General features: G+C 38.4%; 1 protein-coding gene across 1 annotated transcript in view; it reads right to left on the bottom strand.

The window, feature by feature from the left end:
* Positions 1–929: 929 nt before the first annotated feature.
* LOC308499013 (uncharacterized protein) overlaps positions 930–24,835 on the bottom strand; it is a gene marked incomplete at its 5' end in the record, with an annotated part of 45,572 nt that continues 21,666 nt past the window's right edge. Inside the window, 6 exons of the mRNA XM_081051811.1 lie at positions 930–1,562; positions 2,693–2,738; positions 7,477–7,702; positions 8,879–9,090; positions 14,788–14,842; positions 16,122–16,246. Of these exons, the coding sequence (XP_080907937.1) occupies positions 1,513–1,562; positions 2,693–2,738; positions 7,477–7,702; positions 8,879–9,090; positions 14,788–14,842; positions 16,122–16,246 (714 nt within the window). The 3' untranslated portion in view covers positions 930–1,512. The remainder of the gene's footprint in view (positions 1,563–2,692; positions 2,739–7,476; positions 7,703–8,878; positions 9,091–14,787; positions 14,843–16,121; positions 16,247–24,835) is intronic.

The following is a 24,835-nucleotide window of genomic DNA, read 5'->3' as shown; positions in this document are numbered from 1 at the left end:
AAGGATATTAAACAAGATATAGATGATGGGAGCCAGCTTACTGTCATAAAAGGGAGTTAACAAATATGAAAAAAAAAAAAACCCTGTGGAATGATCCCTGTGGAATTTGACTGGAATTAGAAGAATTGGTAAGAATTCATAGTTTTCGTTATATTTGATATTGAACCAACGTGTGCGTGTATGCGTGCATTTCTGTTGACACATATAATCCCTGTTGTTCACTGAGGGAGCCCATGAGCAATGACAATCACGAACAATATGCACACCAACCCCAACTGGTGTCCAGATCCAGGTCTCCCAATGTCACTCTCCCCTAAGAGGATTCAGGGCTTCTATGGAAAATGTCCGATTCCAGGACTGTGGCGGAAAACTGCAAGATGAACTTGGAACAACTTGTCCAGAGAGGAAGGACGTGCTCAAAGAACAATGGGGACAGGTCAAAAAGATAGGCAGTGAGCTTGAAATGGCTACCACTAGGCAAATGAGGAGCATTTAAGCACCAAAGTAATAAGCTTTCCTTCCTCCCTCATCTGTTTGCGTGTTTCGTTGGATGTATTTATCAATGCAGGACTGATGACAGAATCATAATATCATCATTTGGCAACCATCACAGTCATTGATTCAAGAAGAGTCATCAATGAGATTTTGAGGATTAATGACATATTTATAGAGTCTCAGAGTATCTGCACAGAAGATATAAGGGGATAACCAAGGGGAAATAGTAATTTTATGGTGGACAAACCCGGCAACACTTCTTAACCACACGATCAAAGTCAACATTGCCAGTAACGGAACCCAGCACGTGCCTCCAGATTTGCTGCACTGGGAAGAACTCAGCATCACTTGTGTGACATTTCTGCCAAGACGGCATAACCAGAAGCTACTTAATTTTAAGACTGTTTCCAAAAAAAACAAACCAATAAATCAATGACTAGAAAAGGTGAAAAGACAAATTTTATTTCTCTAAGAGAACAGCTTTATAAATCTGTGTTTAAAATTATATGTTAATATAATCAGATTTATGGCACTATAACAACTGTAATACATCCAAACATTGATCGTAGCCATAACAGCAGATATCAAAATGATGTCTGTCAGAATCTTGAGGTTCATACACAGTGATAAATATTGGGAAATTCAAAAAAAGCTATCAATTTACACCACTGAAGTATTAATGACAATTTGGTTATATGGGTGTTGTATAAACAGCTGGTATTTGGGCAGTATGCGTATGTAAAACTTAATACTGCTTGGTTTCATCCACAAAATCTGCTGAAAAGCTAGTTAGATGCCAAGAAACACAGTTTGAATACTATGTAGATTTTGATATACACATATGAAACAAAAATACTTTCCTTCAATAAGGATTTTCACATGCCGTATGTTTAATGGGAAAGAAGGAAAATGCTATGTAAACAGCCCAGTAAATTTGTACTATTTATATTTTAGATCATACAGTTCATATTCAAAAACGATATATATTCTTGTGATGCTTTCAAAACTAGATCATCACTAGATATGAGAGCAAAGTAGACGGTATTCAGATTCAAGTCCATCCTCAGCTAGAAAAAAGAAAGAAATAATTATACTCTTTATTTAAAATACAACTAAGTATACATGTTAAGAATGAAAAAAACCTACAAAGACTCCACTACCCAATAGGAGATTACCATTACATATAATTTGCCCATGGTTGCACACTGAATTAACTCTTAAGTATCAGAGCTTCTGATTGTCTCATTCTTCATTCATTTATTCAACAAGCATGTGCTAGGGTAGTACAACAAGCACTGAAGTTACAAGGTGAAGATGACATGGTCCACGCCTGAACCATCACCTACTATAAACTGAGAAAACAGGTGAACAGGCCATTTCCATTTAGAGTCACATATACCATACAAATATAAAGCAGGACATTATCAGAACACATGGAAGGGACATCCTGGCTTTGTGTCAATATTGTCCGCTTTTTGGTGGAGGTGATATGTATGTTCATATCTGAAGGACAAGGAAAAAGGATGCCACATAGAGAGGAGAAGCAGATGCAAAGACTAGAGTGGGGAAGAACACTCGTGGAATGAGAAGTAGTCTAGTTTAGCTATCAATAGATACTAGAGCAAAGGGGCAGACTAGAGTTAGTAGCAAGAGATAAGGCCGAATTATTTGGCAAGAAGTAAATTGATTTGGGTGGTTTTAATCCATGCAAAAGAATTTGATGTTTCTCCTGAAGGTAAAAGGTAAACCAATGACAAAGTCAATGACTGGAGAGTTAAATGTCACCCATCAGATGACAGCTATATGGACTGTAATTGCCTAAGTATTACTAGATGAGCCTGGTTACTGGGCCTTACATCACTAGCAAAAACAGGATAAGATGATGAAGCCCAGTTTTCAATGTGCAAGTTAAAAGTTCCATATGGATGGTAGAGGAAAGGAAGGAGACAGCCAGAAATAAAAAGAGATACATGGACTTTTGAGATTTTTGAAAAGCTACACATGATGAATAAATGAGGAAGAAATGTATTCTTCATAATGCTTGTTTATGCTTTCAACTTTCCCATTTGCAATGCATGGGAAAATATTTAATGTAGTATCTATTATCCAAACATGGAAAAGGATGCCAGTTTCTCTTTATTGTTTATTTCAGAAATTAATGATATCTAACTGGAATCAATACATTTTGGCTACCTACCTTCTTCTACATCTCTAGTTATGTTTTCCACAAACTCCTGCTGCTCCTGAAATAAATCAAATCTTAGTTACAGTATTTAAGTTAAACAAGAGATTTTAATGTAGGAATGTGGCCTTTACATAACACCTTTAAAGGGTAGACCTTACTTGGGCATTGTGTAAATACACACAAAAATAATCACATAAATAAAATAAATTTATACTCATTTTAATTTAATAGAGAACATATATAGGTGATGCTGTTTAGACTAATCCGATCGAAAGTACAGTTGAAATTGGTCTACTGAATATACACAATTTCAGAAGGGTGAGGTGTGACCTGATTCCTACAATGAATCAAACAAGTCATATTTTACAGTGAATGCATTACTTTTCAATCCTTAGAAAAATAGCCCTTTATAAAAGTTTAATCAGTTTGTTTTTTTACTTTAATGGATTTTTTTCCTTTATGGATTTTTTACCTTAATGGTTTCTTGCACTTTTAAAAAATTAATCTTACGGTGTATGCTAGGCTATTTCTCAGCATAGAACCTTAAATACATAAAATGATGATTGTGGCCCTGTCACGTCACGTGAAAATTCTACTGGCAGCAACAATAACAAAAACTATTTTCTTGTCTGTATTATGACTGAAACATTTACATTTGTATGGATACAAAGATTACAGAAAATCTGATTTAAAAAGTATGGCCTAGAGTTAGTTTTCAAATTGAGTTTCTGATTCATGACTGAAGAATTAGAAACAACAAAAAGAATATATAATTATTTAATTGTAACTTCATATTCTTTCTAGAAATGAGGGAGGCCCAATTTTTGAAATATTCGAGTGGTTGTGGTTAGTCTACTTAATTACGAAATGTATGGGAATATTTCAAACTATACTACAAGTATCCCAGTCTAAAGTTTTCTAATTTATTCCTTCCTTCTGAAAGGTATCCTCTCACTAAATGTTCGAAACGGGGCTTACAACAATGTCCAGAACCTGATAGACAGTGTGATGACAACGATAATATGACATCCAATGCCTTTACAACAATTTGTAACACAATACCAGGTGAAGGGAGAGGCCTGTCATGAAACAGTTTTAATTACCATTAATCAACAATATATAAAATACCAATCACATTTTTACATGACTTGAATAAGGGAACTACAAATGTAACGCTATTTTCTTTTCCCCAAAGCCCTTTTCCTAAATATTTACTTCGATTATCTTTATGTTTATTTCTAGGTGAGGATTGTGTTCAGATAGTAGAAGTAGCTTGAAGTCCAATATTAAGAAGGAGAATGTTTCTGCAAGTTTATTTATACTTTTCCATTTATCAAAAATATAGAAAGGAGAGAAAATTATACACAGGAAAAGAATGTATCCACAAAATTTAATTCAAGGAGTTTCACTAGAAGGGTTTTCTCGACACCGGTAGTTCTCAGAATATGTCCCGTAGAAATCTAAGGTTCCACTGGGGACTCTGCAGGATCACAAAGTCTCGGACTCTCCATCTCTCCCATAGCTAGGCAGCTCTACTTGTCTATATTTTATATAATATAGTTTCATGCAAAAAAATTTTTTTAAAAGAACCGTATCAGACTCAAAAATAAATATTTTTCAAGTCAGAAAGTCACTGATTTAGTCAAAATCTGTAATTTTACATAACAGGCAACCAAGGCTCCGAGAGATTAGAGGTCACCTGAGGTCACAAAACCAATGAGCTGTGGGCCAGGAATGGGCTTTAGAACTTCTTACTGAGGCTAGAGTAACATGCCAGCTACTTCCTCATGCCAGCTACTTCCTTCCTTAGGAAATTTCCATCAATTTCTGACTCAGAGAAAATGAATACGTAAAACTTTGTCATGTAGTTCAACAATATTGAGGCATGAGAAACAAAATAGTAACTTTCTAAATAATTATAAGCTTTAAAGTCATGAATAGAAATAAAGAAACTGAGACTCATCAGAACTCCGATTAATACCAGTCAATACACTCAATATATAAAGCACAGACATTCCTCAACACAGGACCGAGACCTTGAAGGAGAAAATCTTTAATTATAGAAAGCAAATTCAAACTGAGGAAATTCTTCCTTAAAAGAACCTTTCTTTTCCTGAAAATAAAACTTGGTTAACCGATATCAACCAACAAATGCATTAACCATGTTGGGGTTATCTATAGCAAGCAAAACTTATACTACAAAAGAGATTTCTCTTTATCATCTAGCACACTTCTGACTAACTTCACATCATCACAGCTGTACCATAAGTCTTTCCAGCATTCTGTCATGATTGGGAGACGTATCTCTGTATCTTGATGAAGTGGTGCTTTTTCATCTCTCTTATTCAGGCTTGCATGATTGGGCAAAACAACGCCCCACAAGGGGATGATGTCTACCTTGGAACAATGGCATTGAGTTTAAAATAAACCATTTCTCAGTTTATCTAGAAATGCTGAAAAACTAAACACATCTTTCCTACCAAAAATTAATTAAAGAAAAAATGTCCACAAGCATATTCTCTTGCAAAACTTCTGCATTTACAATCTTTCATCTTCTGATTTTCCTGGAGATGACTAATGAGAACATTTGAAGCATGTATCACACTGAACAACTTACAGAAACATTAGACATATACTTTCCTTCTGTACCCAGTATTCCAATGTCAGCACTTCGAAGCACTGAGACCCTATATGACCAAAAGGTGTCTGAAAATACTTGGCTCTGCTGTGCTCTGTTATGATGAAGTTAAATGAAAAAACAAGGTTGAAACCTCATTTACACAGGCCTATGTTGTTTTTCTTGACATTAAGCGGGCCATAAAAACACCATCAAAATTACAAACCAATCTGCATTGACAGAAATGGCTATTTTCGAAGGTGATGTCAATATTATGACAAATGACACAACAACGTTGCATCTCCTCTAACATCTATAACTAGTTGGACATCTATAGCCCAAAAGAGGTTGCTCTGCCGCACACACTAGGACGCCTAAAAGATCCCACATCGGTAAAAGGAAGGAGGGTGTATGGGAAGTGAAAGGGAGGCAGGATGGGGGGAAGGACAGGGACAGGCGCATACCTGGTTCCAGGTGAAGAGGCTGAGCCTGAAGCCCCAGCAAAGGCAGTAGCAGTGGAGGGGTTGGGGCGCAGCCCCCACATCACAGCCCAGGGGAGGGTAAGAAGGGCAGCAGCAGCATGTCTCCACCTCCACAAGAACCCCAACCCTCCCCAGCTGGTACCACCAGAGACCAATAGCAGCAGCAGAAATACTTCTCCAGCCTCCACCCACAGCACAGTGCTACCAGGGCCACAGGGAACCAGGTGGGCTCAGTGGGCTCAAGACAGGCTCTCCTTAACCAGCCCCTTCCCCTGTTCCCTCCCACGGTGCTGGTGCCCAGAGACCCTGGTGATCTGGATACAGCGGCAACACCCATCACCTTGGTCACCCAGACCAGCACTCCCACACTCACAGCTAAGCCCCACACCAGGACCCCCCCGGCTCAAATAGTACCAGGGAGAGAAAACAGAAACTGTGCTATTGCATCAGCTACTGAAAAACAAAACAAAGACGTCTAATTATCTAGCTGCTGAATTGCTCCAATCAAAATGTACATAAATAAGAAAGTGTTCACTACTTCAAATGTGCTTGTAGAGGAACAAGCCATCCAGCAGCATGAACAACCAGGGTAACACGGTAACACTGAGAGATGATGACACTTCTCCAGAAAGCAAGCCAAAGTCACAGAAGGTTGTGATCTACGTGATAGAGATTTCAAAATAGCAGCCGTGAAGAATCTCAATGAGATACAAAAAAACTCACAAGGCAGTTCAATGAGTTCAGAGGTAAAATTAATGAACAGAAGGAGTACTTTGTCAAAGATATGAAAACTATTAAAAAGGTTCAAACAGAAATCCTGGAGCTGAATGAAGAACTCAAGAAATGAGATCAAAAATGGGTATTTTAATAACAGTATTACACAAAGAAAACAAGTTGCTAGTAAAGACACCATTTCATTGCCATCTCCATCATCAATTATTCAAGTGATGCCAAGATGTACAGATATAAGTGAAGTTCATTTTAAAAATTCAAATATTTGCTCAATTTACCTCTTTAGAAAATGTACTGTTGCTTAGCAAGATACTTTATTTTATTCTTACTTTTTAAGCAAGACATTTAAACTCATCAAAATAAAAAAATGCTATAAGTGAAATAGAAATTTAGGATGTACTATCATGCACAAAGATAACTTTTAACTTAGAAAGACAATTAATCTTTTCAGTGTTACAAGTTTGCTGAATTCATAACAAGGATTTACCTTGGTCTCATTGAAATAAGAAATGTCCACATATAGTTAGTGAATGTCAATCATTCACTTACGCTTAGGGGTGACAAAGCTGGGCTGTAGGAAAACTAAAATTGTTATAAACCATCAGCAAATTAAAACCCATGCAGAAGTAAGCCAAAGCATCTCAAAGCATACCGTTCGTTGTTGTTAGGCAATAACATTTCATTTGTAGTATCTAATTGAAAAGCAGCTTTTCCAGAAATTTAAAATATGTCAGTTAATTACATTTATTGAATACAGTTAATGACAGGTAGCTCTTAAAACATGGGAGATGCAGGAACTTACAAAAGATTGTAAAATTTCTGTCTGCTTTCTACATTAGCACACATAATTATGTCTTTTACGTTGTGTGCCTTAGTCAATGAAACAACTCAGAATCTCACCAAGTTAAGAACAAGAATTATATCGGACATCTGAAACCCAAAGGAAAGAAGATAATATAACTAACCTTCATCACGTTGGTCAAGGTGCCATTATTAGAAGTCTGTGGGGTTGACGTAGGAATCACCAACTGTTCTCTTGGAGTGAGATTTCCTCGAGGTAGGAACCTATCATTTAGCCTTCCAATACAAGTTGGCAGCAGGACCGGCCTCCTAGCAGCGGTGCTGAGTAAAGTGTTCAGTGGTGCCTTCATGAGAAGCTGGGTTCTCATTTCTGCCGGCCCACCATTAGTCCTGTGAAGATTGTAAGAACAAAGGCTTAATATTTTATTTTTCCTTAACGATTTGCATTTTTTAATGTTGCCATAATAGTAAGTGGAATTGCCCACAAAACGAACACTGAAAATATGTCAGGGCAGACCTACCATGTACAAGGATAGGTTCCAAATTGTTCTAAACAAGTACATATGTTTCTGTGGGGATGCCAGACTAAGAAGTAATTCAAAGTAGGGAGGGGAGGAAAGGGGCCATCAGTGATGTCGACGGCTTCACAGATAATACTTGCTGCCTTCTGGAAGGGCTGAACCAATAAGATTCTTGAGGATTGCCATGAGACATACATAGCATACGAGTTTAGAAACTTTTTAAAAATCCCACCAAGATATTTTCAAGCATTTGCTTTCACCGCCTCATTACCCTGAAGAAATTAACTGACGCGTCATTTAGAACAACAGCCTCTGGGGGAGAAGGAGGGAGCCTGGTGGGTGATCCGACTGAACTGAAACAGCTCCGCAGGCCTGTAGCTTATAACACTGTCACCAAGACACGGAAAGGGCAGGTGGGCGCTGCGCTTTCTGTCTTCCACACGTCCCCTCCGGCTGACCACCTTACTTTTTTAGCCACTTCGTCGGTTACACTACCCTTCCCCCCTATGTTAACCTCCTATATTTTCCATGTATGCCTTTGTGTACATCAGAAAGACTAGGAAATATAGCTTGTCTGAAAGCGACCTCTAGAGATAATAACACAGAACACAATTGAGAAAGTACATTTACCAAGTGCCAGAATATGCAGAGTACTTAACCCTTTGGGTTGAAGTTGTTATCTTATAATAAATAGTTACCTCATTAAAAACTATTTAGGGGAATTCTGACAAGAAATTTTATAATAAATAGCGCTGTCCAAATCACAAAGCTTGAAAAACACTTTGCTTAAAGACCGGTAGATCAGATTAACTCTATGAAAACCACGAGAAGGAAAAATACAGTCATGTAAAACCAAACATGGGGAGAGATGCATCCTGATCTAACATTTTAAAAGTAATTTATTCACTAACATCATTTTCCAAAATTATACTATTTAGTAAGCTTTCACTTCCTATTAATCTTGGGAATTTGCCTGGATAAAAATTATACTTCAGAGGCAAATTAATGAGCATGATTGATTTTCTCTGACTTTGTTTGGACTTACTTGTTTAGTTTATTTTCCAATGATGGTCTAAGTTTTAATTCCTCTAGGTAGAGGCACTTACAGTCTTCCAATTCATATTGAAAAGAATCTTGAGAAGTTTTCACTTTGGAGAGTTCAGATTCCAGACGTTGAATTCTGACTTCCATGTCACTTATGGAAGCATCACCATGGTCATTTAACGGGTCTACGTTTTCGTGAGATGCTGCTTGTTCCTAAAGCCAATGGAAAGGATACATTTTAAAAATAATTATAAACTGAAAAATTATAGTCTATTTGCATTCTTTATTTTTAAGTCAATAATTTGGAGGGCAATTTAAATGGGAAAAAAGCAGAAGTTTAAAATATTTATCATCAATATGGAAAGAAATAAATCTGAATTATGAAAATATTTTGAATCATCTCATCTGACTATTCCAACAGGAGAATCAATTTTAAATTTTAAAAATTGAACAATATGACTTAATAATCTAAGAGTATGGTGCACTTTTTAAATCACCCTTTTTCTTTATTTCCTAATAGTCTCATTTTATATCAACTGGTCTTAAAAATAAAATGATTTTCCAGAAAGAATGATTCTCAAAGATCAACTGAGTGAAAATGATGGGAACTGAAATATTAAAAAGGAGAAGCAAATACCACCTTAGTTCCAGAAATCTAAAAAAAAAAAAAAGTAACTGCTGTTAAGGGGGTAGAGGAATGACATACAATATGTATATCCAAAACGTAATTTGCAGTGAAATGAATTAGGCATGTTAAAAATCAATGAATTAACCTGTAAAAATAGATTTAAAATTTTTTTTCTATTACATCCTGTCTTGCTCAGTTTTCAATATCCCAGAATTTATAGTGTTCTGCTTCACTCTTTTCTACCACATTCGTGACTATATGAATTTTGAGGTTTAATAATTTTTATCTCCACTTCTTTTTATTCTCTAGTTTTTTCAAATGATTTTTGTACTCCTTTCATAGATAATAACTCCTGTTTAAGATTGATTTTCTTGAACAAGATGTAGACATCTTTTTTAAAAAAACTTTTTAAAACAAAATTTTTTTAAAAAATTGGGGAACAGTGTTTTTTCCAGGACCCATCAGCTCCATATCAAGTAATTGTTTCCAATCTAGTTGTGGGATGCGCAGCTCAGCTCCAAGTCAAATCGTTCTCTTCAATCTACTAGTTATGAAGGGTACAGCTCACTGACCCATGTGGGAATCGAACCGGCAACCTTGGTGTTATGAGCACTACACTCTAACCACTGACCTAACCGGCCGGCCGCCCACCCGGGGCTCGGCTCCATGCTCCAGCCATTGTTTTCAATCTAGTTGTGGAGGGTGTAGCTAACTGGTCCATTTGGGAATTGAACCAGCGACTTTGGTGTTATGAGCATTATGCTCTAACCATTGAGCAAACTGGCCACCCCACAGATGGAGACATTCTGAAGATGCAGGTTCCAGTTTTGCTGTGAGATCATCATTCTGAATGAGTAAGATAGTGTAATTTGGTTATGAAAGAAGTTGACTGAGAATAGTCTAACACCAAACCAGTATCAACTTTTGAAATAAATTCAGTTGCAATAAAATGTCATCAATACTGTAGCAGAGTCTTAGAATGTGGAACCTTGAATTACTCAGAATGAAGAACAAAGATAAAAGCACCAGGAGTCTCAAAAATGCATCCTTTACTGTCATCGACTTTGCCACACATCTGCACTTGATTTTTCTACAATTTCTGAATGATTGTTTCATGTCTTTCTTCTATAAAATGACTATAAGTCACCTCTGAGTTGATAGTCTCTCACCTGTTCCCCATTTTAACTCTCCATAATTTCTTAAGAAGTTGTGAGGAGTTACAAGTAACTCATCTTGAGTTACTTCGGCCTCCGTCAGCCTCAAACGTTTCATGGTAATTTGAATTGCTTTCCAAGAAGAACTGATTCCCAAGGTTCAAGAGAAATCACATCTCTCATTGTGAATGTTTAGTGAGATGATCACTACATTTTTTTTAACAACAAAAAAATGTCTTAATTCGATAATGCTATCTGGTAATCCTCTCTTACTTTCCACGATATACGAGAACATCCTAAACAGCAATAATAACAACAAATCTGCTGGAATTTCAGTGATACTGAGTTGGGTAGAACTACTTTCCTGTAGATACAATTCTTATTTGGTAAGATGAGGTGAGTGGATGTAGTGTTTTTAAACCATGCCTACAAATTCTTGACATTTCTCCATGAAATTCCCTCCCTTTTAATATGTGCTGGCCTTAGGAAGTAACTGGATTCTAGTGCATGGAATACGGCAGAACTGCTGTGAGAATGCTATGTCTGAGGCAGAAAATGTGATACAGCTTCCATCTGACTTTTTCTCTCGGGAAACTCACCCTGGGAACCCAGCCACCATGTTGTGTAGAATGAAGACGCCAAGGCCACACAGTGAGGACTCCTATAGGTGTTCACACTGAGACGGCCCCAGCGGGCGTTCCGGCCAAAACCCCGCTTCAACTGCTACACGTGTGTGTTACAGCCTTTAGATGATTCTCATTCGCAGCTTCATGGCAACCCAGCTGATGCCAAGTGGAAAAGAAATGAGCTGGTCTCACTGAGCTTCACTCAACTGCATTACTGGTGAACAAAACAGATGCTGTTTTGAGTTGGTTTCTTGAGCAGCAGTAAACAACTGGCTTTTGAGTTGGGTTCTTGAGCAGCAGTAAACAACTGGCATTGTTACTGATATTCAAAATGGTGTGAGGCCACAAAGAAAAGCAGTCTAAAACCTGTAGGAGTGCCTTTCCACCAGGAGGTAGGTGGAACCCGAAAGGATGTGGAGAAGAGTGAGAATGACAACCACAGGGCCCCCAAGAGATGATTATTGGGAGCTTGCTGGCCCCAGAAGAGGCTGACAGCAAGGACTCCTCAGCTAGTGAAGAAAATGCGTCTGAAATCTGGATGAAAGGGGACTCTTGCTATGAAGTAACAAAGTAAAATCCATGAGATACATGAGCTAACCAAAGACTATGAACTGTAAAGGAACCAGGACTTATTGTGTTCAAATATCTGTTTCCCATTTACAGCCTCTCCCACATGCCCTGTTGTCAAACCGTGCTAAAATAAAGAAATGGCTCCTGGGTAAAGATCAAATTCACTGTGCTCCTAGGAAGACATGATCTAAGGATGAAGACAAGACTGTAAAACCCTTCCTCAAGACCTCGAAAGAGTTAAGGTGGGGCCTTAAATTCCTGGAAGGATCTTCAGAGTGTAAGGATTTTAAAGGCATGGTCCTACAACAGCTACAGGAAACCCAAGGGCTTATCTCAAAACGATTTACGACGGTGGCTTTCCTAATGGCACGAACCCCAATAAACTCACATGCAACTCCAAGTTTTTAGGATAATCAAGTAGCAAAAAATCAGCTTGTTACCTTGGACTAATAAAAACCAAGAGAGTGAAAAATACGAGAAGATCTGTGGGTCTTAGACATTTTGGTGGAGGAATGATGCTGAGGAAAGAGCTTCAAGCACAGGTCATTTCTTATGAAAAGGACAGAACAAGAGCTCACAGGGCACAGCAAAGGGCCATGGAGAAGCATTGGCATGGTTAGGACTAAGTCCTAATCAAAGAACGGACAGCACACATCAGGATGTATTTCAGAATTGCTATGGACTAAGGTGCCTTCCACTTTCCATTTCTGCAGGGGAAACTTCAGCAGTTGAGCAGAATGTTGGGTGTGTGGATGGCAGATAACTTGTCTGTTCCATTCTCATGTTTTCATATTGAAAAGAATTGTTCTCAAGGGGCTTTATCCTTCTAAAGGGGCTTTAACCAAAACCCAGGCCCTTCATCCCCATTTGCACCAGATTAAGATGGTAAAATCTTAGACTCGAACCTGATCCTGATGCCATAAAATTGAGACTTGTGGGGAGTATTGTGTAGGGATGAGTGTATTTTCCATGTGGGAGGAATATAAAGAATTGTGGCCAGTGGATAGATCAAGCTGGTTTTTAAATGTGTCCATAAATTTTGAAATATTCATTGCATAAAAACAGTAGAATATGGGTCAACTTTAGTGACTTGCTCCTAATGAACAGAATATGTCGAAAGAGATTCTGTGTGAATTCCAAGACTCCTTCACAAAGGGCAAAACACCTCCTGTTGGCTATGTCTCTGAGGATCTGAACCTTGGAACACAGCCCCGTGTTGTGGGGAGGCTCGGGCCACAATGCAAGCCGGGTGTTCAGGTATAGGTGTTCCTGCTGTCTGCCCAGCTAGAGTGCTGACAAACAGTAGGCACCAACAATCGGACACATTGCTGAACAAACATTCAAATGATTCCAGCCACCAGCCATGGAGCTGCCCCAATTGAAGCTGAGGGGAACAGAGACAGACAGCCCTGGCCACACTCTTCTTAAGTATGGATTTGTGAACCAAATAACTTGTTTATTTCAGCCACTCCATTGGGGAGTTAAGGAAAAAATAGACACACCTTCTGGATTAAAAAAAGAGATAATAAGAAACATAACTTATACAGTATAAATTACAGGTATCTTCTTTCATTGCACTTTGCTATATTGTGTTTTGCAACTATGTTTTACAAATTGAAAGCATGTGAGAATCATGCATTTAGCAAGTGTATGAACACCACTTTTCTGACAAACTTGGATTATGTTTGGCATTTTTTAGCAATAAAATACTTTTTAATGAAGGTATGTACACTGTTTGTTTAGACATAATGTTACCACATACTTAATAGACTACAGACTAGTGTAAAATAAATTTATATGCACAATTCTTGTGATTCACTTTATCGGGTTACTAGCTGTATTGCCGTGGTCAAAACCAAATCTGCAATGTCTCCGAGGTATGCCTTTAGTCTCCTTTATAGCAGAATCTAAGACTCATGACTGGAGTTGGCAATTGTGTCTTAGATATGACAGCACAAACAAAAGTAGATTAACTGGACTTCATTAAAAAAAAAAAAACTCTATTCTTTAAAGGACACCATTGAAAAACTAAAAAGGCAAGCTAATGAAAGGGAGAAATATTTGAAAATCCTATATGTGATAAGCAATTTGTATCTAGGATATATAAAGAATTCTTACAATTCAACAAGAAAAAGACAATCCAATTTTAATGGGCAATGGAATTGAATAATCAATTCTTCAAAGAAGATATACAAATGGATAATAAGCATGGGAAAACATTGCTCAGCATCATTAGTCACCAGAAAAAAATACATCAAAACCACAATATGGAGCAGAGAGTTCACTAGTGGTTCCCTAGGGCTAGGAAGAGTGGGAAGGGCAGACTGGCACACGCTGAAGGCTAACAGGTACAGGGATACTTTCCAGGGTCATGAAAATATTCTAAAACTGATTGTGATGATGACTGCATAAAGCTTTGACCACACTAAAAGCCACTGCACTGGACACTTTAAATGAGTGAACTGCATGCTATGTTCATTATATCTCAATGAAGCTGAAGAAAGAAAGAAAAGAAGGAAGGAAGAAAGGAAGGAAGGAAAGAAGGAAGGAAGGAAGGAAGGAAGGAAGGAAGGAAGGAAGGAAGGAAGGAAGGAAGGAAGGAAGAAACTGATTTGGAGCCAGTGCTTTGGGGTCATGCAACAGTGTCCTTCTTGGCTTTAGATAACTAGCCAGGGTTGAGACATATGAGAGGTAACAATATGCCCTTTTATAGAAAAATTATATAGAAAAAAAGTTGTCTTTTTCACTGCTTCAGTCTATAAAATTAAGGAAAAATCTATATTAAACTGCTAAAAGCATTGAGTGGTTTATATTTCCCCAAATTAAGTGATTTTTGGGTCCCAAACGGATTATAAATTACCTTCTGTTTTAACCTATTCATCTGAATATCCATTTCAGATTGATTGGGTTCTAAATCTCCAAGGAAACTAACCTCTCCATTTTGATTGTCATGTAGCATCCTTGTATTCTGAAAGAGTGTCTTCAATCTGCAGAATTGTAGAAAACGAGTAAGTCAAATTCTTTAAGAGAAATATTTAATAATTATTTAAAGAGACATTATGTCTATCATACAAAATAAACAAATCTGTAAATTATGATCCTCTCCTATTTGTTCCAGTATAATAGTTTGAAAGCATACTAATTAAATTATAATCTTAGGTAAGGAACATAAAACAGTTGTGATACACATCATTCAGACTTAATATTGTAACAATGTAAGGTTCTTATAATTAAAGTATTATTAACATCCACTTAAGATGGTTAGTATCAAACACTAACCTATTATTAAATATCAGCTATAAACCAGAGATCAGTATCAAAGGTGAAGAAGGAAAGTGTAATATATGTGGGTGTTTCGAAAAGACAGAAAAATACCATTCGGAGCCTACTGACCACAGTCTACCAGAAGAAAAGAAAGTACATACCAACAAGAGATCATTCAAAATAGAAAGAGAAACCGGAAAGAAAAATCTGAACTTTGAGTGGAGGGGAATGGAAAGGGACAGGGCTTTAGAAGAAAGGAAATTGAAGAGATAATGTGTAATAGTCTCTTCGAGTCTGTTTTAAGAAGACATCTTGGCTAGCACAATGTTAATAAAATGAGAAGAATACGAAATAATGCAGAGAAAGACAGTGACATGAGGGGAAAAAAAACAGAGGAGAATCAGAGAAAATACTTCATCAGTACGCAGCAAGGGCAAGCCACGTGCGGGCTTCCCAGACGTTGGGAAAGATTCCATTATTATCTGAGTGAGATGATTACTCATCTCATTCTTCTTTAGGTTATACATCTGGTTTGGTATGTTGACATATTTTATAACTGAAAAAAGTAGAAAGAATATAGAAGCCAAATCAATAACAATTCTGATGTTGTTAAACAATACCACAGATAGGTTTTTAGACATTAAACTGCTAGAAAGCCGAAGGGAAGAACTCTACTAAAAGAAGGCAAGATTACCAAAGAGAACAAAGACATCTTGCAGAAATAAAGATTCAAGGGAGACCAGGAAGAGTGCAGTTGACAGTATATGCAAAAGACACTGTCATTATACTTATAGGAATCATTAAAGAGTAGGTATAATATTTTGGCATTCACACAAATTTGATTGTGCTGTGAGTTTCTGAAGTAAATTTTTAAGTAGGATAATATGTTTAACTATGAAAATTTCAGATATGTAATGCATTTGTACTTAGGTTTTCATAAAGTAAGAATTACAGTTAAATAGTAATCAATGGTTGACGTGATATGAAATACTAAAACCTTACCTGGTTACCTCTTTCTCTAATCCAACATTTTTCTTCTGTTGTTGATTCAACTTATATTTCAGAGATGGTGCTACCTTCATATAGTACTTCAGTTGTTCCTTTTCATCCTCAGATTTTGAAAAACACTTTTAAAGAAAGTTAATTTTAAAAATCTAGAGACTCTCCCTTCTTTTTTAAAAATATTATTCCTAATGATTTCACGAGTAATATGTGTAGACAGGTGTATAAAATGTAGTTTATAAACCTGATGCCAGTAAAGACAGATTTCAAAAACAATGACTTTTCTTAGAACAGCTGAAATTGATTTTACAGTGTCATCATTGGTTTCCTGGAATTTAAATTACCAAACTTTCTTAAAAACAGAGGTTTTTACATGTAAAAATACTAAGTGTTGATCAAAATGGCGGAGTGAGGTGAGCCTCTGTAAATCTCCCCTGGAATTTACAACTAATCGAACAATAGTAACTCCACAAAGGACTCCCTGCACAGCAGACAGGCAAGACGAAGAGGCCCACTACTGAATTCACCTAAAGGTGGGAGAATCCCGCGAATGGGGGAGAGGAGGGAAGGGAGAAGTGCGGAGAAGGAGCTGCGCGGGCGCAGGACGCAGACTTAGCTCAGTGCTCCGAGCTCGCTGCATCCCGGAACTCCCGCAGCTGCGGGAGAGGGAAGAACTCGGACTGCTAGGGCTCCGCTTACGGCCCACAGGGCTGAGGGGGCAGCATATAAAACGGCTGAACCCAACGCTCACGGCAGAGACCTCGGAGAAAAGACTGAGGGAAGAAGGCTGAAAATGGTGGTTTAAGCCCTCACTGCCCAGCAGAGAACGGAAGCCTTAGGCACTGAGACGAGCCGCCCCTTACCTACCATTCCAGAGCTCGCCCCGCCCCCACCTGCCTGGTGCTAGAAGCGGAACAGTAGCAGTGTCAGATCAAAAGAACAGAATATTTGCTGTTCTGAGAACTGTGGACCACAGACACAGATTCGCAGCCCAACTAGTTCCGGCAAAGGGGAGGGAGCTGTGGAAGCAAGACCGGCTGTGGTGGTGGTCGCTGCCATTGCTCTGCTCCATCTCTCACAACTCACCCCGCGCCTGGCCCCACCTATCTGGGCGGATCCCTGCAGGAGTAAACAGAACTGCTGAAACATACAGGCTCTGAATCTGGTGCAGGAAGAGCTTTGGAACTTCAAAAGCTCTCTGCATCCCCACAGGGACGTGGTACCCTATGAACCAGGCGAACTATTAACAGAGGAGAAGCCCCTCTCCCAGGGAATCCCTCCATTGTGTGAGAAGCTGGAATAGTGCAGAGAAAACATAGCACTACCGTGTGAGAGAGGGAGAAAAAGGCTGCAGTCGGAGAGAAATTAAAACATTCTACCAACAAGTACTGGAAAACAAAAGAAAGACCTCTTCCTATCAACCTGTTGCAGAAGCAACAGATGTCTAGGAAGAGAAATAATGAATCAGTAATTGCCATGAATAACCAAGGCAACAAGACAGCTCAAAAAGAAAGTGAAAAGTCTCCAGAAAAGGAACTTAAAGATATGGAAATATGTGACTTAAATGACAGAGAATTCAAGATTGCAGTTCTGAAAAAACTCAACAAGATGCAAGAAAACACAGAAAGGCAATTTAATTAAATCAGAAACACAATCAAAGAACAACATGAGCATTTTACAAAAGAGTCTGAAATTTTAAAAAAGAACCAAATGGAATTTCTGGAGATTAAGAACTCAATAGAAGATATTAAAAATGAAATAACCAGCTTAGGTAGCAGAGTTGACCAGATGGAGGAAAGAATCAGTGACATCAAAGATAGAAACCTGGAAATTACACAGATGGAAGAAGAAAGAGACTTGAGACTTAAAAGAAATGAAAGAACTCTACAAGAACTTTCTGACTCTATCCGAAAGAGCAATATAAGAATAATGGGCATACCAGAAGGAGAAGAAAGAGAGAAGGGAACAGAGAATATATTCAAACAAATTGTTAATGAGAACTTCACAAATTTGTGGACAGAATTGGATCCTCGAATCCAAGAAGCAAATAGAACACCTAATTACCTCAATCCCAACAGGCCTTCTCCAAGGCACATTGCATTGAAGCTGTCTAAAATCAACAGCAAAGAAAAAATTCTCAAGGCAGTCAGGGAAAAGAAGACGGTAACCTACAAAGGAAAGCCCATTAGATTATCATCAGATTTTTCAGCAGAAACTCTACAAGCCAGGAGGGAGTGGAACCAAATATTCAAACTATTGAAAGAGAGAAATTATGAGCCAAGAATAACATATCCAGCAAAGATATCCTTTAGATATGAAGGAAGAATAGAGACCTTTCCAGACATACAGAAGCTGAGGGAATTTTCTAATACACGACCTGCACTACAAGAAATACAAAAGGAGGCTATTTGACCACCATCAACAGGTACAATTTGTGGCAACATAAAAAGGGGGAGAGTAAAGGCCTGAACCGGAATATAGGAATGGAGAAAGTAAGCATGCTAAAGAAAATGGTATACTCTAAATATCAAACTTTCTTTTACATAAACTTAAGGGTAACCACCCCAAAAAAATCCAGAACTGAAATATATACTGTAATAAAAGAAGAATCAGAGGGAAACATCATAGTATACCACCACACAGAAATAATAGACAACAATAAAAAGGCAAAGAAACAATGGAGATATAGGAACATTTGTGACAACATCGATGGATCTTGAGAGTATAATGCTAAGTGAAATAAGTCAGACAGAAAAAGCAGAGAACCATATGATTTCACTGATATGTGGTATATAAACCAAAAACAACAAAAGAACAAGACAAACAAATGAGAAACAAAAACTCATAGACACAGACAATAGTTTAGTGGATACCAGAGGGTAAGGGGGGTGGGAGGTGGAAGATGAGGGTAAGGAGGATCAAATATATGGTGATGGAAGGAGAACTGACTCTGGGTGGTGAACACACAATGGGATTTATAGATGATGTAATACAGAATTGTACACCTGAAAGCTATGTAATTTTACTATCAATTGTCACCCCAATAAATTTTTAAAAAATACTAAGTGTTAAAGACCTGATTTAAATAGTGGCTCTATTTACATTTCGGTTTGCAGAAATGCCCCCAGAGACATCTTCATCCACAGTTCAAGAATTTACAGAATTAATGGAATCACATTTTTCTACAATAATCTTTGAAAACTTCCCATGCAGTCCACCTTACATTATTGTGATAATCTGACATGAGCATCAGATGAAGACTCTCATTCTCTGTAAGCGTTCTTTCATAGGTTTCAATTTCTCCTTTTCTAGTAAATATTTTTCTCTTTAACTAAAGTTTATCTTCTCTATATTATATAAAAACATAACTTTTTCTTGATTCCTGTAACTTTTTCTGTCATCCTGTTTTTCTCCTTGGACTCTAACCCTCTTTAGTGTGTGGTCTCATCCCCAGGTCCATATTTTTGCCACTTATTCTCTTCTTTTACATGAGAATCTGACTTTCTGTCTTTATAATTGTGCTAAAACATTTTTCAGGGTCATCTCTTTCTTTAGTCCTTATCCTCTTTACTTCTTAGCAGCAACTGATAAGGAGGCCCACACCCTTTCTATGGTCTTCTCCACCCAACTCATTTCTAAACAACAGCCCTGATAGTCAGTCCTTGACCCTTTTCTATTCCTCTTTTTAAATCCTCTCAGCTCCTTAAATCCCAGTGCTTCTAACCACATTCCCTCATCTACAGTGGCAGCCTTGACCCCTTTACTGAGGTCTTCTGTACTTTCCTTTTTCCCCTTGAGTTCCTCATAGACAGTGTCCCTCAACCACACACTCATAAACCATGACTTCCTGTGGATCAGCTCATCTTGTACATTTTATGGGGACTCTTATGGGTACTCTTACCACTGTTACTGTGATCTTGGCAGCTCCTCACCCTTAGGATGTTGACCAGCATACTTTGTCCTGCTTTTCTTTCAGAATGCATAAGTTTTTAATAAGCTTCACATTACCCACTATTGGCCTTTCCATTTTTGTTTGCTCTTTTGAATAACTTCCTATTGCTTGGGACCTGACCTAACCTATGGAAGTGTTCTGAAATTCCTTTCACAAGTACACTCCACTATCTTGTTTGACGGCTTGTCAGTTGGAGCTATCCTTTCTTCCCAGTCCAGATGCTTCCTCTCAACATTGTGTGAATCAAATATCTTTACCCAGGTAATATCTCACCTGTGGGGAATCATGAGATGAGAGTCTTCTAGAGAAGTGAGGGCTATTGATAGAATTCGTTGAAACCTGTCATAAACTTTTGGTTCACAGGGTAGACCTTATGGTGGCTGGTAATTCTGTCGAGATCCTAATTACTTCCCCTAGGTATCTATAGTCCCTCATTATTTTGGTATAAGCTTAATCAGTTTTGGGTATGCTTACAAATTTTTCAATTTTTGATATTTAATATTATTTTATATTAATTTCAGGTGTACAACATAGTAGTTACAATTTACGTAATTTAAGAAAGTGATCCCCCTGACTCATCCAGTACCCACCTGGCACTATACATAGCTATTGTCATAGTATTAACTATATTCCCTATGCTTTACATTACATCCCCATGACTATTTAGTAACTAGCAATTTGTGCTTTTTAATACCATCACCTTTTTCACCCTGCTCCTAACTCCTCTCCCATCTATCACCCTAAATTATTTAGTACTCATCTGATGCCATGCATTGTTATTACAACATTATTAATATATTCCTTATACTATACCCTGGATCCCCAAAACTACTTTGTAACAACCAATTTGTACTTTTTAATCTCTCCCCTTTTAACCCACTTCACGAACCCCCTTCCAGCTGGCAACCAACAAAATGTTCTCTGTATGTATGAGGTTTTTTCTGTTTGTTTGTTCTGTTCTTAAATTCCACTTATAAACACAATCACATTGCATCTTTCTCAGTCTGACACACTCCACTCAGCACAATGACCTCCAGGTCCATCCACACCACCACAGATGGCAAGAACCCATTTCCTTCCGTGACCAAGCAATATTCCATTGTATATATGTATCATCTCTTCTTTACCCATTCATCCATTGATAGGCTGCATGCACATCTTGGCCATCTTGGCCATCTTGGCCAAAGAATCCTGCAGTGAACACATTGATGTACACGTCACCTCGAATTAGCATTTTTCGGTTTCTTTGGATAAATATTCTGAAGTGGGATATCTGGGTCATTCTTTGACTCTTGTGATAGCCTTTGTTTATAAGTCTATATTGTGTGATATAAGTATTGCTCCCACAGCTTTTAAAATTTTATTTTGTTTTCATGAAATATCTTTTTCCATCCCTTTATTTTCAGTCTCTGTGTCTTTTGATCTAAAGCAAGTCTGTTGTAGGGAGCATATGTAAGGATCTTATTTTCTTATCCTTTCAGCCACCCTGTGTTTTGATTGGAGCATTTAATCCATTTACACGTAATTGTGCATAGATACGTAGTTACTGCTATTTTATGATTGATATTTTTGTTCTTCCTTTGTTGTTCCTTTTAAAGAAGTCCCTCTAATATTCCTTGTAATACTGGTTTGGTACTGATGAACTCCTTTAGTTTTTTTGTTTTTTTGTTTTGTTTTTCTCCAGAAAGCTCTTTATCTGTCCTATGACACTAAATTATAGCTTTGCTGGGTAGAGAAATCTTAGTTGTAGGCATGTCTTTCATTACTTTGAATATTTTGTGCCAATCCTTTCTGGCCTACAAAGTTGCTCTTGAGATCACAGCTGCTAGTCTTATGGGTGCTCCTTTATAGGTTACTAACTGCCTTTTTCTTGCTGTTTTAAGAAGTCTTTATTTGCCTATAAACTTTGACATTTTAATTATGGTGTACCTTGGTATGGGCCTGTTTGGGCTCATCGTCTTTGAAACTCTGTGATTTCTCGGCTTATATGTCCATTTCCTTCACCAAGTTAGGGAAGTTTTCAGACATTTCTTCAAGTACATTTTGAATTCCTTCATTTTTTTCTTCTTCTCGTAGTACCCCATATGATGAGAATGTTGGTATGCTTGACGTTGTCCCAGAGGTCCCTTAAACTGTCCTCATATTTTGGATTCTTTTTGCTGTTCTGATTGGGTATTCTCTGCTACCATATCTTCTAAATCGCTCATTCGGTTCTCTGCTTCATCTAATCAGTTTTCCTTCCCTCTAAGACATTCGCTTTTTCAGTTATTTTATTCTTTACTTATGACTGGTTCATTTTTATGTTTTCTATCTTCATTTTTATGTTTCCTATCTGTTAGTTGAAGTTCTCCTTGAGGTCACTGAGCCTCCTAATAACCAGTGTTTTGAACACTGCATCTGATAGATTGCTCTTCTCTATCTTGCTCAGTATTTTTCTGGAGGTTTGCTCTGTTCTTTTATTTGGCATACGTTTCTTTGACTCCCCATTTTGGCTTCCTCCCAGTGTTTGTTTCTATGTATTAAGTAGGGCTGCTGTGTCTCCCAGGCCTATTGGAGTGGCCTCATATAGTAGGTGTCCTGTGGAGCCCAGTGGCACGTACTATCTGTTAACCAGAGCCGGGTGCTCTAGGTGTGTCCTTTGTGTGGGTTGTCTGAAACCTCACGTTGTAGTTCAGCCTTGGTTGCTGTTTGCATGTCAATGGGAGGTATTGATCCTGTTTGGTTGTGAGGACTGTTTGGTTGTGAAGACTGACCATGACTACAGTGGAGGAGCTGTTTTTGCAGGGGCTGCTCCTATAGAGCAGGATTCGCTGTAGCAGGGCACTGGTGTCTTCCCTGTGTACAATTTGGTTGTATCTTCCTGGGAGGCACCCCAGTGATGCTCCTGCTCTGTCCAAAGATGGCCACCACGTGTGTCAGCTCTAGGGACTCCTGGAAGCGGCCCAGCCACAGGCCTAGTTCAGCCACAGCCTGTGTCCTGCCCAGGGCCACATAGCTTGACCACAAAGCAGGATGCAGATGGCTGCCACCTGCACCAGCTTTGGAGGTGCCTCAAGAGTTCCAGTTGTGAACCACAGCCAGCTTCCACTAGTGCCATCTTGGGTCTGCACAGCAAGAGGTAAGGGACAGCTGAAGACACACACAGTGCTTGTTTGGGTTTTGTGGACCTTTGAGAGGTTTTAGGAAAGTCTGCAGCATGAGCCAAGACAGGATGTTTTTTTGGAAAAACCACTGGAAGCAGCTTGGGTTCGCTCCCAAGTCAGGTAAGGTTCTCAGGGAATCATCAAGGTGGGGTGAACAGTGTTAGCCAGGTTGATGTAGACTCAAAAGATCGCGGCTCCTATGTCTCATACCCCGACGGGTGATGGATCAGTTCAGAAACAATGGATTCTACAAGCACCTCTGTGTGGGAGAAAGCTCCCCTCCAGCCGTCACCCTAAAGCCAGAAAACAGTTCCTTTCTTTATGTCTGTCTCTGACATCTTTTGAACAACTGCCCAGAGTTGGAGCTCAGAGCAAGTGAATCTGTCAGTTAGTAATTCCATTCTCAAGTCCTTTAAGAGAATAGACTGGCACTCTAGCCATCCTTCATCTCACCCAGCTACTGGTTTCCACACCCAGAAGTTATGGGGACATCTCTCTCCAGCACTGGAATCCTGGGCTACGGTGTCTGGTGTGGAGCTAGGGCCACTTGCACCTCCAGGTGGACCACCACAATCACGACATCCCTTCCAATTTTTAACAGTCATACAAGGGTCTGGCATCAGCTCGTTCTGTTTTTCGGCCCCTCCTACCAGTCTCGAGGTGACTTCTTCTGTATGTCCTTAGACTTTGGTTGAGCTATACTTCAGGTGATTTTCAGTGATGATTGTTCTGTGGTTTATGTGGTCGTGAGAGGAGGCAAGCATGGCACTTACCCACTCTGCCATCTTGACGACAAATCCCCAATTTTTCAATTTTTGATACCTTAATATAATAGATTTCTCTATAAAACTGTGATGTGACAACTCCTGGAACTTACATTCACTTAGAGTCCTTATCAACCTATTAAGATAGTCAAATTATAATAAATTAATTACAACGAAAACACAAAAGAAAGCTGCCATTGAAAATCAGGATCCTAAAACACTTTATACTAATCAACTATAGATGAACTGTTGACAGGTTACATTTCACACATATCTGACTTCTGATTTGCTTTAATGTCTTGAAATCCTGTGTCTCAGCTTCTGAATTCATATGGTGATCTAACCTCCAGTGAAGGCTCTGACATAGACAGTTTTTTAATGGAGTCAGGTAGCTCCTGTTGAAATTGTCTCCCAAGCACCTAGGAAAATGATTCTGTTAGTGATTTTATAATCACATCTATTAAATTATGTTAAAATTCACTACCTCTAACATATTAATATAATATATAACTTGAAAAAGATCACTCCATGCATCAGTTCACCTTCTTTTCTTTTTTTGGACACAATTCTGTTTACTGAATCTGGGTAAAGACACAGAAGGTGTTATCCTGCTGCCCACTCACTATTATGTAGGTTACTTGAACAACAGATTCAGCCCCACTCTCTATTTCTCCTGTTGATGCCGCAAAGCTTAACAATCTACTGAAATCTCAAGGGGAACTAGGTATGTCAGTGGGACTAGTGGTAGTCAATTCTACATTGTAGAATGTTTTCCCTCTTTTTTATCACAGGCTTAAATTGACTTCACAGGTCCTCATGTATGCAGTCCACTGCTCACAACTTTCCAATAGATTT

This window comes from Rhinolophus hipposideros, assembly GCF_964194185.1.
Source record: "Rhinolophus hipposideros genome assembly, chromosome: 1".
NCBI classification, from domain to species: Eukaryota; Metazoa; Chordata; class Mammalia; order Chiroptera; family Rhinolophidae; genus Rhinolophus; species Rhinolophus hipposideros.
The sequence above is the reverse complement of the archived record's forward strand: the minus strand, read 5'-3'. Positions and strand labels throughout refer to the sequence as shown.